At 36.4% G+C, this 16,393-nt stretch overlaps 1 protein-coding gene across 1 annotated transcript in view; it reads left to right on the top strand.

Moving 5' to 3' along the window:
• The window catches only part of LOC145670651 (dynein axonemal heavy chain 1-like), a gene marked incomplete at its 3' end in the record, with an annotated part of 1,762,390 nt that overhangs the window by 764,003 nt on the left and 981,994 nt on the right, over window positions 1–16,393 (top strand). The window contains 2 exon segments of the mRNA XM_081739441.1: window positions 1,487–1,649; window positions 8,608–8,726. Coding sequence (XP_081595567.1) covers window positions 1,487–1,649; window positions 8,608–8,726 — 282 coding nt within the window.

The following is a 16,393-nucleotide window of genomic DNA, read 5'->3' on the forward strand; positions in this document are numbered from 1 at the left end:
GGTAGAAATCACAAATGAAACGTTCTGCCTCATCCGCCTCCTTCATTTACTTCAGTATTTTTCATCGGAGAACATAACAAAGCGGTTCTTTTGTTTACGTTAAGGGATGTGCCTTTTTTATTGTCACTTTATCAGATTCGCTTTCAAAGTCAAACGTGTTTTACTTCTACTGTAAACTTAATAACTGTGGAAAGGTTAGCTTTCAAAATAAGCTTCTCAAATTATTTACTTAACGGTATTTTCAGCATTGAACTTGCTTTGTGTGAAAATATCCCATTGTTTTGCAATCTATAAAAATAAACTCATTTGTTTTCTATCTGTCGAAAATACATTAGTCAATGCCTTATATAGATATTTGTATGAAAACAAGATATAAATAGTTATTCACTTTCATTCACAGCTTGGGTCGCGGTGGCTCAGTGATAGAGCGTTCACCTCTGGTGCATGGGCTTCTTGTTCCGATCCCTCTTCGCACCAAGTGAGCATTGTGGTGGACAAACACCGTGTGCTTGGTTTTCTCGGGGATCTACCACTTCTTCATTCCACCATTTCAATCATTTCTCATCATCACCGTCTCCTTTAGCCTAGCCGGTATTATCTTAAAGATTTCATTTTTTCATTTGCAGCTATATGGCTCCACGTAGAGTAGTTGCTAACGCTCCTGTCTTTGGTGTGAGTGATACCGAGTTCTATTACCGGTGGGGACACTCGGTCGAAAAAAGTATAAAAGATTTTTCAGACCACCTATCATGAGTAAGTGTTCCTGGGTTTTCGTCATACACACCAGACAAATAACTAACAAAAAGGGCCCAAGTCACTTCCTTCCTTCCGTAATTCTTTGTTCTTTCCCTTTCCTTGGATAGTGTGATCTCCAAGGGAAGTCATATCTCATATGTGATCAGATAACATGGTCATAAGTGTAGAAAGCCCTGAAATTTATTTCCTAATCCTAATGATTTGCACCTATACTAAATTTTTGCAACACACAGAAAAGTGTTTGAATATTGAAATTAGAAATTATTTTACTTAGAAGCAAATCGATTACAAACTAATATAATTAAACGATAGAGTAGCAGATTTGTTCTTATCAGTGGAAACAATATTTGTAGGACTTACTGTTCAAACATTTAATTATAATTATGGGATACAAACTAATTAGTATAAATATACGACTCATACTAGCAGAATGCTCGGTCTTCACGTGGGAAAAGTACTTTTCATTTTTGGACAGAAACGGCGCCAAAACCGTCACCAATGAACTTAGGGACCCCAAAAACTAAGAATTCAATACTAATATCGGTCATTTCGATCATTTTTATATATCTCCCCCGCCCCTAAGTTGCAGATCAAATTCGGATTTAAACTGCATCGGAAGTGTCACTGTTCATCTCAGCGACCCGAAAACTATGCATTCGTCTATTTCGATCACTTTTATATAACTAACTCCCTACCCTAATTACTAATCGATTTCTGTCGTTACTTACAGCAAAATTGCTGGGTCCTTGGTTTGTGTTTTCTTTGGTGTGGAGCGTCGGAGCAACATGTGACAACGCTGGTCGAGTCATGTTCTCTAATTGGCTGAGAAATAAGATGGAGGAGTATGATGAAGTCCCGTTGTTTCCAAGCGATGGATTGGTTTACGACTACAGGTACACACTCAACTAAGATTAATTTTGCTAGCTAGTAGTTTCCAGCAACGAGGCTACATGGGACAAGATATATATACTCATACAAAATGCACCCATAAATAAATAAACTTTTTAAGATATATAAACCTCTTGAAAAATGTTACAGTACTAATTAAGACAACATTTGCAGAGTTATATCTAAACTTTCCATTAGTGCTTGTTCAAAAGTTTCATGCAGTTAGTATTTGGCTAAGCCTTGAAAAAGTACAAGTAGTGTGGATTCAACATAAGAAACATGCGCATCGAAATAGGACTTCTAACAATAAATTTTGTTACACATTGGATCTTTCTTTGATAATCATGCCTGTTGTTCTGTATGGTTGCAAAACATGGTCGCTTACTCTGAGGGAAGAACATAGACTGAAAGCATTTGAGAACAAGAACCTGAGACGAATATTCGGACCCAAGAGGAACGGGAATGGGGAATGGCTGAAACTTCATAACGAGAAACTACATAATTTATATGGTTTACCCAACATTGTTAAGGGTCGTGAAGTCTAGGAAGCTTAGATGGGCGGGTCATGTAGCTAGAATGGAAGAAAGTAGAAACGCTTTCAAAGTCTTGACTGAAAGACCAGTCAGAAAACGACCATTAGGAAGACCTAGGCGCAGATGGGAGGACAACATTGAGATGGATCTCGCAGAGATTGGAATACAAAGTAGAAACTGGGTGCAGTTAGCTAAGAATAGAAGTCAGTGGAGAGCTTTTGTGAACGCGGCATTGAACCTCCGGGTTCCATAGGCCATAGAGTTAGTTAGTTAGTTGGATCTTTCTTTTACTGAAACTTAGGTGTTGAAACGAAAACTGCATGGCAATGATACAGAATCATGAAGAACCAAGGTGCACAAAGATTCAACTTTTTCAATGTGAACGCGAAAATATTTGATGATTCAAGATCAGGTCTCCCTTGAGTATCAAGGAATTAGAAAAATATAGAGAAGCTTATTGCACTGGTGAGAGCTGATAGACATGAAACCACGCAGTAACTGTTGATAATGCTTCTGATAAGCAAAGGAAGATGTAGGTTTAATATGTACTTATTCTTTTTCTCAAATTTTGACCCAACATCAAAAAGGTAATAGGGAAGAGTGCTGTGAACATTTGCTGATTACTACGGTACAGGACGTCTTTAAGATCTATCATGGTAGGAGATGAAATCCTATGTTTGCAGCGTGACCTAGAAACAAAACACCATATGTTACGCGTATTTTGCGAATTCTTGCTTTCAATGACTACCAACAGTGTTTCGAAGACCTGTACTAACTTTGGACATAGTGTTATGCCTTCTCTGGTAAGCCTTTTGAAAGAGGTAGATCCATTCAAAGGTTTTCTTTTGAAAGAAGTAGATCCATTCAAAGGTTTTCTTTTGAAAGAAAGATCGGTTACTTTATGAACACACTTTATAACTTAAACTGAGATTCTAACCACTGCCCCGGTTTGTGTCTAAAGCAAATAGCCCTACCTCACATGTCAAAATCGAACTAAAGACTACGCACAAAAGAACCATTATATCTTGAATAGGTGTTAATATTAATTATAATAAAATACAATACGAAAAATATCTTACTTCAAACTAAAGTATTATTCACCGATGTTAATCTAGCTATGTCTTGAAGAAGATGTTACAAAGTTAGCGATAGTATCAATTTACAAAATATGATTCAGAATTTAGAAATATGTTAGGTTTTATATAATGTTATAGTACACGTATGATTATTTACCTCATTGACACAGTGTCCAATTGAATCTAATATCCAGTCTCTAAAACAAGTGTAATATGTTACAGCTTAATCTTCAATATGTAACTTACTATGAAACATTTGTCGAGTTATCAGTTACGGTAATAAAAGTACACTTTCGGTACGTATGTAATTTCTTGAAAACTTAAGTGAAAAATGCAGAAAGGTCGAAGGTTGTGTATTGTGATGGTATTTCTAAAGACCCCAATGCTCAGATCTTTTAAGAAAATCTTAAACATATGCTTCCGACTAGCAGAACACTCTTTATTTTTGAAGATGTAATTTGAAGAAAGATAGTATAAAAACAAATCAGTCACTTTCCACCATTCTAAGTTGAAGCGATACTTTTCCTTTTACAGTAGTATCTATATTTGCATCGTATTGTAATATACATACAAAGTGGCTCTAAACAATGTATACACTATTTAATTGTGACTACCTCCTCACACCTCATTTTTGTAGTGTTATACTTTAATGTTCTGTTACTGCATTGCAATTCGTGATGAATAACTGTTATTAGTTTACGTGTTGACCGTTAGCTTAAACACACTGATGATGCCGCCAAACTTCTGCATGAATCACCCAATGCAACGTGCAATGTGCCAAGTTCGATATCTGTACAGGAATGTTCGATGGCTTCTCGTAGATCATGCAACGTACGAGGCTTTAGTACATAAACAACGTTCTTAACAGTTCTCCATAAGTAGAAGTGTAAATGAGTAAAACCTAGGGAACGTGACTCATATTTGAAAAACCCTCTTCGACCTATTCCTCTTTCGGGTAAATCTTCATTAAGAAACTGTCTGACAAGATGATGGTAGTGCGGTGAGGCACCATCTTCTTGAAGATAAAACCGTCTCGTCCCATAGAGGCTTCTGACGATTTTCAAAATGGATGTTCCTAGCATCTACAGGTAAGCCGTACTGGTGCTTGTGCCATCAAGGAAAATATGCCAATCATATGACGATAAGACAACCCACATCAAAAACTCTGGCCCCGGTAAATTAACGGCTTTGTCCAAGTGAATTTTCAGGTAAACCAGTAGACACAATTGTGTCTTATTACTGTGCCATTCAGTTTGAACGTGACTTCATCAAATCTCAGATTATGTCTGCAAACGTTTCGCAGTTGTCCACCATGTTACTGAACTACTCGCAATACTCCGATTTACAATCTTGTGTGCTCTCAAAGTCCGATGAAACCTCACGATTTACATCTATTTAACACGCACAATGTTTCACATTCTTCTGTGGTGAGTAAATTGTCCTAACACAGCACGGAGTTAGCAGGACTTATTGCTGATACGGGAAGGTCCCACAAGTTGTCGCTAAAATCTGATTGCCACATAACACATCTGATAGAGTATCATGAGAAATGAAAATGAGCAAAATTTAAGGTGCTATGGACCAGAAGGATAGGACCTTCGGGGCTACAAAATTTGAATATCCAAAAAATTATATCATGGAATTATGCACTTTTAAAATAAATATTTTGAAAATCTTTAAAGCAATCAAAACATAAGTTGCACAATACAATGAGAACAAAATGTCCTATCGAAAACCACAAACAGTGTTGCCATGAGTGAAGCAGTCTTGCCAACTCACCATAAAAATATTTGGTTTGAAATAGCACAATATACAAATGTGCACAGATTTAAAATGACTATTATCACTAAAGATAACAGTGAAGTATAGTGGTACAGTGTTGCACACTGTTGGAGTTAAGTGAGCTGAACATGTTCAATGGAGAAGTCTGGTATGTGGCAACAGATAGTAATAAAGGAATGCATTAGAAAAAAGTGAGGGTTTTGCATTATACTTCTGTAGTCCCGGTGAAGAAACAGACAACTCGCGAAAACAAAATGATACACGCGAGGAAAGAAACACGTGTTTTCTAATTCTGTAAACTGGTTCTCCAGATTATCTTATCAATATTTAGAAGAGTGCTTTCTTGGTTTATGTCTTTCGTATTAAGTGACATATTCTTTTACTTGCTCTTCTACATACCATATGATTGTGTTTGTACACTGTAATATTACCATATTAACGTTGGAAATATAATTATTTTATTACTACCTCATTTCGCTTTTGGTCAGTCAGGATAGCTGTGTGGTCTAAAAGGCTAGACAACCGACATATTAAGAATCGCGGGTTCCAATCCCGCCTCGGACATGTTTTTGTTGTACTTTCCACCTTATATTTCATTATTTTTCCTTTCATAGAAATTCGAGTCCCACTTTACACTATAGGTCCCGTCCTGCAAAGCTTCGGAGCTGACACAGGGCGTAAAAATGGCATCACTCAATTTCGTTTCTCAAATGCACCAATACCTTGTGACACCGATGACATTTTGCTATGTTATACTATCGACTTTATGCATTTGAACTAAATTCATAGTATGAGACTCAGATTCCTTTATTACCAGCTGTTGCCACATAGACTTCGCCATTGTATATACATTTTCAGCACACATAGCTCGAACGTGTGCAACACTGTACCACTATACTTCACTGTTATCTTTAGTGATAATAGTGCTTTGTAAATCTGTGCACACTTGTATATGGTGCTATTTCAAACAAAATATTTTCAAGCTGAGTTGACAGCATTGCTTCACCTGTAGCAACACTGTTTATGGTTTTCGATAGGACGTTTTGTTCTCATTATATTGTGCAACTTTTGTTTTGATTGCTTTAAAAGTTTTCAAGATATTTACTTTAAAAGTATATAATTCCATGACATAATTTTTTTGGATATTCAAATTTTGAAGCCCCGTAGGTCCTATCCTTCTGGTGCATAGCACCTTAAATTTTGCTCGTTTTCATTTCTCATGATGCTATATCAGATGTGCAATGTAACAACCAGATTTGAGCGACAACTTGTGGGACCTTCCCGTATGGGACAGATTGTCCAGAACGGTTTCCGTGCACATCTGTAAAACAACCATAAGATTCAAATTTATCACGGATTAGGGAAATTGTTAAATGTGTCGGTGGTTATATTCCAAATTTATCCCTCCTCACTGATGATTTGCTACTTCATGTACCACCTCAAGGCCACATTCCTTTATTCAAATGTTAACCCTTGCAACCATGTTGCTTCACTCACGCCACTCCCACAAAGAAAAAATGAAATCATTATCGTGGTACAGTGTAACAAAACATCAGACTATAGTACTACTTAAAATGAGATATTTCCTTCAATTCGTTTCAGAGATATTCACAATTACACAATTAAAAAGTTTATACATTTCTTGGACTCTTCTCTATATGTTGGCTCTCAAAGACTGTGGGTGAAGGACAAATTTCGAATACGTATTCATATTCAGCATGTAAAAATATATAAAAAGGAAGGTAATTTCTGCTCTAAAAGACCTTTGTTGGCCAGTCTAAGGAAGGGCTCTTAACTTAGGTCACAAAGGAGTCATGTAGTAGAAAGAATAGCTCAAGAGAAATATTTTTCTCTAGTAATGATGTAAGGTTAAGTAAGGCGTAAAACATTTCTGTTTATGAATTTCGAAATGTCCTTAACCCTTTCCGCTAATTCAAGGGTTAGTGCACACGCCGCTGGTACATGATATGCTGATTCAATTTCCGGTAAGAGAGGATTGAAATTTGAACACATTAGGATAGTTTGCAAGCCACTTTAAACTATCTGCCCATGTTCCACGAAGTCTTAGTGCTGGAAAGAGTTGATATAGTTCAATAAGCAAACAAAAATAAAAACATTGCTGTGTGAGCTTGAATTTATGAAAAGGCTTTTTGAAAGACAAAGAATATCATAAGTACGTGTTTAAATATGAGTTCTCGAAATATAGAGATGTCTTTCACAGATGTACAGATCCAATTTAAACTCAATTGCATCTTTCTATTTCCCATTATATTATTTATATTATTTATATTATTTATATTATTTATATTATTAACCCTACGTGCACCAAGAGGTTATTTGTAACTCTGCACATCAAGGAAGGGTTAAAAAAATGTCCACAACATAAATTATTATTTTCTGTCATTATTCATTATTACTGACTATAAACTAAGGCAACTTAATGCACAAAAGAGAACAGAATATTACATTTTCTGCGGACAGAAAATAATGACTTCATCGACATTTTTTAACCTTCCCTTGGTGTGCGGTGTTACGCGTAACCCCTTGGTGTCTGTAGGGTAATTTATGATTCCACTTTTAATATTGTCAGTTTGAAACCTGCAGGTCATTTGCGTTTAGGTGTACGACGACTTGCGTCAACTGTCAGAATCTTCAACATTACTTGGAAATGATCTCATGCACACTGCGGTAGCACGTTAGACCAAGGGACGGTATTTTATGTCCACCAAGAAAACTTTAAAAATGGTTATTTTTCAAGAAATTAAAATTATACAATGACAGAAAACAAAATTTGTATTATTTTTCACACAAAACCTGATTTATGATATAGTACTAAAAAACATCCATAAAAATTCTTATCGTCATAAAAGCGTGGACAAGTTTTTACCATAGAGTTAATAATTTGATTAAAAAAGAGTGTTGTGTTAAAGTATGCTAATGTATATATGTAGAATGGAACCAAATGAATAATATACCAAGTCATATTAAAGGAACATCTTCTACGTTCTTCGTGGATACCGTATATTTACAGATGGCTATGAAAGTAATGGAAAACATCCGTCACGAAGGAGATAACACTGAGGATGTGTATATAATGCATGGACATTGTTAGTACTGGTAAGTGATCATTTCTAGTACGTCAGGCTGAGCAGGACAAAAATTCTATACCTACAGAAGAAAAAAAAATATATAACAAAATTACATGCGTTAACAAGATACATGTTTTACCAAATACTGTCTTTATTACAAAGTTCCTAAATATATTAGTAGAAACTACCACAATTTAACTTAATTTTACGATACCAAAAATGGTTAATAACAGTAGATACAAAATTTGATAAATTTGTTTCGAAGATCGTTTGACAAAAAATAGAGCACACTAACACGGACTTTTAGAGCGAAGCTAAAATTTCCAACTATGATATATACTTAGTACTGAGTCTGTTTCATTCTTATCCTTACACACTCTTAAGTAATACAAAAAGTACATCGGTTAATAGGGAATAAATAACTGTTCTTAATACATTATGATTTGAGTTCATGTAATTTCCATATTTTCTTCTCCATTATAGACTTCACGATGGTGGTTTTACTGATCCCACAGAAGATGGTGAGCCTAAAAATCCCAGATGGTTTTCTTGGATGCACGGATTGCCTGAATATGTCATCAGTGCAGATACGAGATACTCAGGTAAGTGATGCTCATAGCTTAATGATGGTCCGACTTATGCAGAGTCGTTTTGACATATGATTAGCGCCATACTAAATGTCTGATTACTGCCGGAAACGTATGTTAGTCGAACCCTTTAGTATGGCACTAATTACACGTCAAAACGACTCTGAATAAGGCCCAGTATATTTTAAAATGTAAATCACAGTGTAAGGAAAAGTCAAATTGCACACCTATAGTATAATGTTTTGTTTACAATGTTGCTACTATAGGTAAATAATTGCTTGCACTTGATGAATCCAATGTGAACGTTTTAGGCTATTCAGTACAAAATACTTTAGTCACGGGTTTTGTAATCCTTGCTCTAGGATAGTACATTCCGGTCGTGATCCGTGACTAAACCCAATTTGACTCGCTCGGCACAAAATGAAGTAACTATTTTCCTGACGGCTTTTGAGGATATATTTTTAATCTTTCCGATGTCTGCATAACTAAAATGATAACAAAATGTATTTTATTTATGGAAAATTAATGTTTAAATAATTTCATAACAAACTTATTATGGAAGTGATAACGATCTGCATTGCAAAGAATGTTTCACCGCATTGTGTATTCATCACATTCTCGTAGAAATCTAAAATTCTCACAAGCAGGATCATCTTAGTGATCCAAGCCAATTGTGTCCAGAGTTGTATGTAGTTACCAAACATAAAATGGACGAGTATATGTTTTCTCTCTTTCTTTTCTATGGAAAACTGTTTCGTGGAACAAGAACTCCGCCCAAGACGTTGATAGTCGACGCTAACAGCACAAGAAAATGAAGATGTAATCGAATGAAATGTGCACAAGTATAAACAATTCGTTCAATAGTTTCAAGGAGTACTTCAAAATAGTATACTTGCCAATGTCAGAAGAATGTATTACGACGTTAGGTTTCTTCATACATTCCTTCTCGCGTCACATATTCGTGGAATCTATCGTAAAGGCTCTCAAACGACGTAAACACGTCGCCCACTGGAATGCTTTTCCGCAAAGCTGTCACATTTGCTTAAATCGACGCAAAATACTCAAAATGCTTCCCTTGATGTCAAATTTGAGCTTAGAAATGGGATTGAAGTCTGCTAAGATCAAATCAAGCGAATGTGGAGAGCGCTTAAGGAATATAATTCTTCTTTTTTTAACCTGACGCTAATTAATTGGATGGGCCAAAAGAAGTGTCATAGTCTTTGAACTCCTCCAGATTCACCTGATTTGGCCTCAGGGTATTTTATGCTCTTATCTAAGTTCAAATCTGTCAAAAATGAGGAGGATTTTGAATATTTTGCATCCATTCATGCAAACGTAACTGCGATGCTGGAAAACATTTCTGTGGGCGACTTTCCTAGGGAAATCTAAAGCTTCTATGACGGGTGCCGCAAGTGTTTAGTACAGGGAGGTGTGCATGTAAAAAACTAACGTGGTAATTGTTTATTATGGGATCGTTAAGTATATTATTTAAAGATAGTCTTGGAACATATTGAACGTACTGTGTGATAGAAAGGTTTATACACTCTTAATGAGTATATATTGTATTTGATTTAGTTTTTTTTTTTAAATCATCCTGGATTTTTACGCATAGTAAGTGAGGTCGTTGGCCTGATCATGACGGGGACAAATTGTCTACCTGATGACATCCCGTTTAAAATTTAACCAATTGCTTCTATTCTTCCAGTTTCTTGGTTTATAGAACATGTCAACTACATTTTTAGGACTTTTCTTTTAATCTGTGAAAATGAAATGAAATAAAGCTCATGCTTTAACGTCTAGCGGTTATGCCCTTTAGGCTAAGGAAGACGGTGACTAAGGCAAATAAATAATGACGGAAGAATTGATAGAATGAAAGAGTGGGAGGAAACGCAAGTATCCCGAGCAAAGCCCACATACACGATGTTGTCCACTACGAGCTTACTTGTCCAGGGATCGAACTAAGGATTCCACGTACTAGAGGTAAGTACTCCGCTCAGCCACCGTTCCTTATTTTAAATTTGTATTCTGCAGTATGTATTGGACATTTACTTTATTGTAACAGGAGAAAATATCCTACCTGGTGAGGTCTCTATTAAACCACAAGAAATCAATGAATATACGTATCTACAAGGAAGAATTTAGCCAAAATCTAAGAAAGTGATTTAGGGTAATGTTCGTTGTAGTTCTCCAATTTTTATGAAATATAACATTAGGCACCGACTAAAACTTTAAAACTATTCCAACTGCTCGATGTTGAAACCAATCGAGAGGTAAAAGGTAAATAATTCAACTCAATGAGGAAAAAGGTAACGGTAACTTCCACAAAATTATTAGATCTCTATTTTTTTAAAAAAACATAGCGCATCCAGTTTTTATCTTATTCAAATTCAGCGTTTCTTGTCTTCACAGATGATATATGAAACGCGGACGTGTAGTTCAAAGTGAAATCCAAGAAGGCATGATGCATTTAATACTCTTGAACCGGGATTCGTACACGCGGTCACGTGCACCAAAGGCGCGGCAACTAGATCCTAGAGAGTGAGCGTTACTACTTCATAATTTTTATATGCATTTCAACTCAGCCTCTTTGTTAGAATATGAGTTACTCTAGAATGCACTGCCAGGCATTTAACAAGTGTTGGGAACCTCTTTTCTGTAATTTAAACGGGTCATATATTGACTAGAGAGCACGACGTTCGAACCGAGGTTCGTACAATGAGCAATGCAACAAAGTATCGTGCGTATCGTATCGCACTCAGGCCTTCCTTGGCTCTCTTTGCTTCGGCTTTACTTGTGTTCTTCTACTCATGTCAGTATATGCCACTTTACATAGAAGTAAAGAAAAGATATAGAACTGAAATGGAAAAAGTAGCTACTATATTACTTCTTTTTACATATTATACAGGGTGTTTCAAAACAACACCGACAACGTTTACCTGGCACCAAGGTAAGACAAAAAGTATAGACCAACCTGGGTGCACAAATGCTTCCTTTCTGAGTTATAGGCTGCCAAACATGAGGAAATGATCTTTAAAGGTCCATAGCTTCAAAACTATGGAACCTACCATAGGTGGGTCAAGACCACTTAGGAACTAGTATGTGTTCTATTTAAATATCTAAGTTTCAGAATCCTGTGGTACTTTTCTAACAATTTTTACACAGGTAGATGGTGAGTATTTCAGATTATATGCCCATAGCCAAACTCCCCTATAAAAATTGTTGCGTGAGTACCCTTAGGATTCTGAAACATGCATTTTTGGATAGCGCACACATTAGTTTTTAAGTGAAGTCTTGATCCGACTCTGGTAGGTCCCATAGTTTTGGAGCTATGCACCTTTAAAGTTCATTTTTCCCTCTCTTTTTAGCAGCCTATAACTCCGAAAGGAAGCATTTGTTCACCCAGATTGGTCTATACTTTTTGTCTTATCTTGGTGTCAGGAATCATGCCCCAAAGGTTGCCGGTGTTGGTTTGAAACATCCTGTATAAATTAGACAATTTGTAACCATTTATAGTACGAAGTAAAGTGTGATGTGGAACAGGCAGAAACAAAGAACATAAATACAGTGATGCTACTTGAAGTGTGAAAAAAGAAATCGTTTTCTAACTATGGTCAACGTTTTCTCTTTCATATGGAAGTCGGTTTCCTAGACGGGCCCTACTCCATGTTAAGGCCCTGGATAGCTGCTTAATTTACCCAGACAGAAGCTTGTTGAAAATATGGTCCTGGTAAACTTTATCCTCATCTTTATAAAAAAATGTTTAGGATAACTTGAGTGTTGTCCATTTTAGGTTCGGAGGGACAAAAGTACTTCAAATACTCAGTCAAGTATATTTAGAGAATACCATGTCACACACGGTTGAAAGACCAGCCCGAGGAAGTGGAAAGTGATCCCAGCAGTGAGCTGATCTGCAACAAGCAGGATTGACCTTAATAGTTAAGTCAAGTGTTGGATGGTGATCGTTGTCTGATTGTTCAAACGATCTCTAGTCTGATGGGAAGGAAAAATAAGGCACTTACTCATCAAATCCTGCCTCTATAATCTTTCCTAAGCTGAAGGGAACTATTCAGGGAACTCATTTTTAGGCATCGAGGCTATCAAGAAGTCTGTAACGAGCTTTGAAACATCCCAGAATAATTCTTGCAGCAGTTTATAGAGGCGTGAGAAAGACTAATGAAGAATTATGTCTAAATGAAGGGGAATTACTTTAAGTGAAGGGGAAGGTACACTGTAACTGTGTAGTTTCTAATTTGGCATAGAAATAAATTATCTGTGCCAGCAGCCCGGTTATTTTGGAGCCAAACATCGTACGAGACATCAGATAATAGAACGGATAGTTTATTTGATGAAGGCAATGAAATATTACCGAATGTATAAAAGAGATTGGTAATAATATTTAGCAGGTCGTCTGAAACGCATTAAGCTTTTCGCGCACAAAATGGTGCTAGCATTTTAAATGTCAGAGTACATGAGTCAGAGCAGGTGAATCCGACTACATTTGACAACTAATGCTAGTAGATATGCAAAAAGTGTTGAAGTTCTTGTAATCAAATGGTAGGCTATTGTGCCGTGGAGATTAGTGAACTTCCCGCAAAATTCAGCTGCACTTTACAATTTTAGTATGATAAGGATGCAAATATTTCTCAGGCCCGTCAAGAAATTTGAATTGTTTTGGGGAAGTCAAAACATGGTTCAGTCATTTTCATTGTGAAAACTTACGATGTCTGGCATATTTCTCACAAAGGGCAACCAATCACAGAGAAAAAAATGAATGAAATATTGACAAAAAATTAAGAAAGATTGGCATTTAAGTAGTCACATCATCGCCAATATCCTACACATTTATTCACTGAAGAGTCTTAAATCATTTGAAGAAATCTGCTGCGGAAGGAAGTTTGACGTTTAGGTGCCATAAAAGATTTACTTGATCGAATTTCCATCTGTGAATGTGCACCGAAACATAAAGAACTAGGGTCATGTCTGAAGAGGTTGATCGCGAGTGATAAAAAGTGTATAACTTACGATAATAATATGCAAAAGAGATCGTTGTCAAAGCAAGGAAAACCTCCACAGTTTATAGCAAAGCCCTCATTGACGCCCAGAAATGTTTGGGGTGTTTGGTGGGATTGGAAGGGCATCGTGTATGATGATTTTTTGCCGCCGAGTAGGACGATAGACTTTGCTCCTGTTGTTAGTGAGTAGCGTTAGTACACCTAGCAGTTTAAAACAAACGGCCGCTAACAACTCCAGATTGTAATCATCTTCAAAGATCCGTTAAATATTGGGAGAACTCGGCTGAGAGCTTTAATGCATCCACCGTCAAATTGTCATTTGTTTCGGTCTGTGCAGAACTGGCTAAATAGCATCAAACTTGTTTTCAAAAAAGCCCTACGAAAACCATTTTCTTAATCAGAAATCACAGAAATTCTATAGCGAAAGGATGATCATTTTGCGTGAAAAATGTCAGAAAGTCGTCAAAGAAACTGGTGCATATATGATTTCTTAATGCTACTTTCGAATCTCAATAAATATTATAATGTATCATTAGTTTGTCTTTACACGCATGTTATACATGCTTCTGTTTATAAACAACAACCATATGCACCTTACGATAGAGTACTACAACTTACGTTGGAGTACGACAAGTTGCAAACGAAGGAGACCTCAGTGACACCTACTATCATATGTCAATGAGAGAACGGTAGCGTCGCCTCCTGCCGGATCGCGTATATAACGCAGATTATTCCATAGACAGTCACCAGTCCGCGATTGGTCAAATCCCTTTTCTCGGCTTGCAATGGAGCCTAGGAACTACCTACCCTAACCCAAAGCCTTAGCTTGCAATGGAGCTGACAGATTCTTTCCCTCCTGGCTTGCAGTGGAGCCTTGTGGAAAATTTTACATCTCTTTTTACTTGCAGTGGAGCAGCGAGAAAATTCTAATCACAACCCAGCCTGACTTACATTGAGGCCGTGTCGAACCTAACCCCTCTTTGCTTCCATTAAAGGAAGAAGTGTCCTACATACTTTGCTACTAAGAAATCCTTTCAAAGACCGCCAGGTCGGAGGGACACTCATGGCAACCTTACATTAAATAATTTACATCACTGTAATATTTTTTATAAAATTACCATTTATAGTGTGATTTTATAATAAACCGACAGTGGGAAAAATGCCGAACCTACTCTACCAAGCTCTACCTACCCCTATATAGGGATAACTTACAATATGTTCTCAATTTTGACCCACAAAGGCTAATAATATTTTAGAGAAAGTGGTATTTGTTTCGATTAGTTTTTATTCTTAATCAAGAAAAATAAATTCTTAACTTTCGGACCTAACCTAACCTAACCTAATTTTTCCTATGAATGTCGTAAACCATGATATGCGCTTCGTAAAACATCATGTTTTTTTTCTTTAAAACTAATAATAATTCCTCTCACCTGCAGCTTAAATCGGTCAGAATAAGGGGATAAGTTAGCACAATTTTGAAAACATCACTTTATTCAGTGTGCTATAAGATTGGAGAATATTCACTACACAAACCAGTATACCTTGCGTAAAATTATCAGAATAACATGGAATTGTCATATAATTTGCCAAAGTCATGGCAAACCCAATTCCAATCCATATTTTGTACAAAGAAATAAGTTGAGCAGAAGGCAATTCACTTGAAGTCTTGGCTGAAGTTTTAGTTTTGTGGTTTTGCTTTTCGCGCTATCGTTTCTATTCCTTTCATAAACTTCTGACGCTGAATTAATGGAAAAGCATTCACAAGAAATGACGTTTCTATGGAAACAAAACATGCAGAGACGATTCTTAATTTGAATTTCTGTTTTGATACCAGTCAATGACTTGACCGCAACTTGTAGTCTTAACAAGAAAAAGATTATTGACCTCATTGAAAAACCGATGAACCAAATCTCGGAAAATACTTGCTAATTGGGAAACAGAAAAGGTTTTCCCTATGTTTAGATATGTTTGAGCTTGTTCATGAAAAATAAAAACTAATTGTATAGTTCAATTCACTGATCACATAATTCGAAGAAAGACAAGTTCTCTTAACCTTGTTATTTCCTTTTTAATAATCTCAGACTTCGGATTATTATTCTCAGAAAAATATTCCGTGACTAGCGGAAAATGTGTTTATTAATACTACATTTCTACTGTGACTCTTTTACTGTTCGTGTCATACTTCGTGCATTATTGGCATACTACTATCGAGCCAAATGATTCAAAATGCCGGTGCGCCGAACCAACTCAATTTACCCTACACAACTTTTTTTCTCTCTCTCTCTTTCAGTCTCTCTTCCTCACTGTGTATATACAGAGTGTTTCGAAACAACACAGACAACGTTTGTGAGGTGATTCTTGACACCAAAATCAGACGAAAAGTATAGAGCAACCTGGGTGCACAAATGCTTCCTTTTGGAGTTATAGTTTGCCGAAAACATGAAAATATGAAATTTAAAAGTACATAGCTCCAACATTATGGGACCTAACGTAGCCGGGTCAAAACTTAACTGAGAAACTAGTATGTGCCCTATCCAAATATCCATGTTTCAGAATCCTGTGGTACTTCCGCGACAAGTTTTATAGAGGTAGTTGGTGAGTACTTCAAATCATATGCCCGTAGCTAAACCACCATCTATAAAAATTGGTTCGTGTGTATCTAAGGATTCT

Source organism: Thermobia domestica, chromosome 14, assembly GCF_964235325.1.
Source record: "Thermobia domestica chromosome 14, izTheDome1.hap1.1, whole genome shotgun sequence".
Classification (NCBI taxonomy): Eukaryota; Metazoa; Arthropoda; class Insecta; order Zygentoma; family Lepismatidae; genus Thermobia; species Thermobia domestica.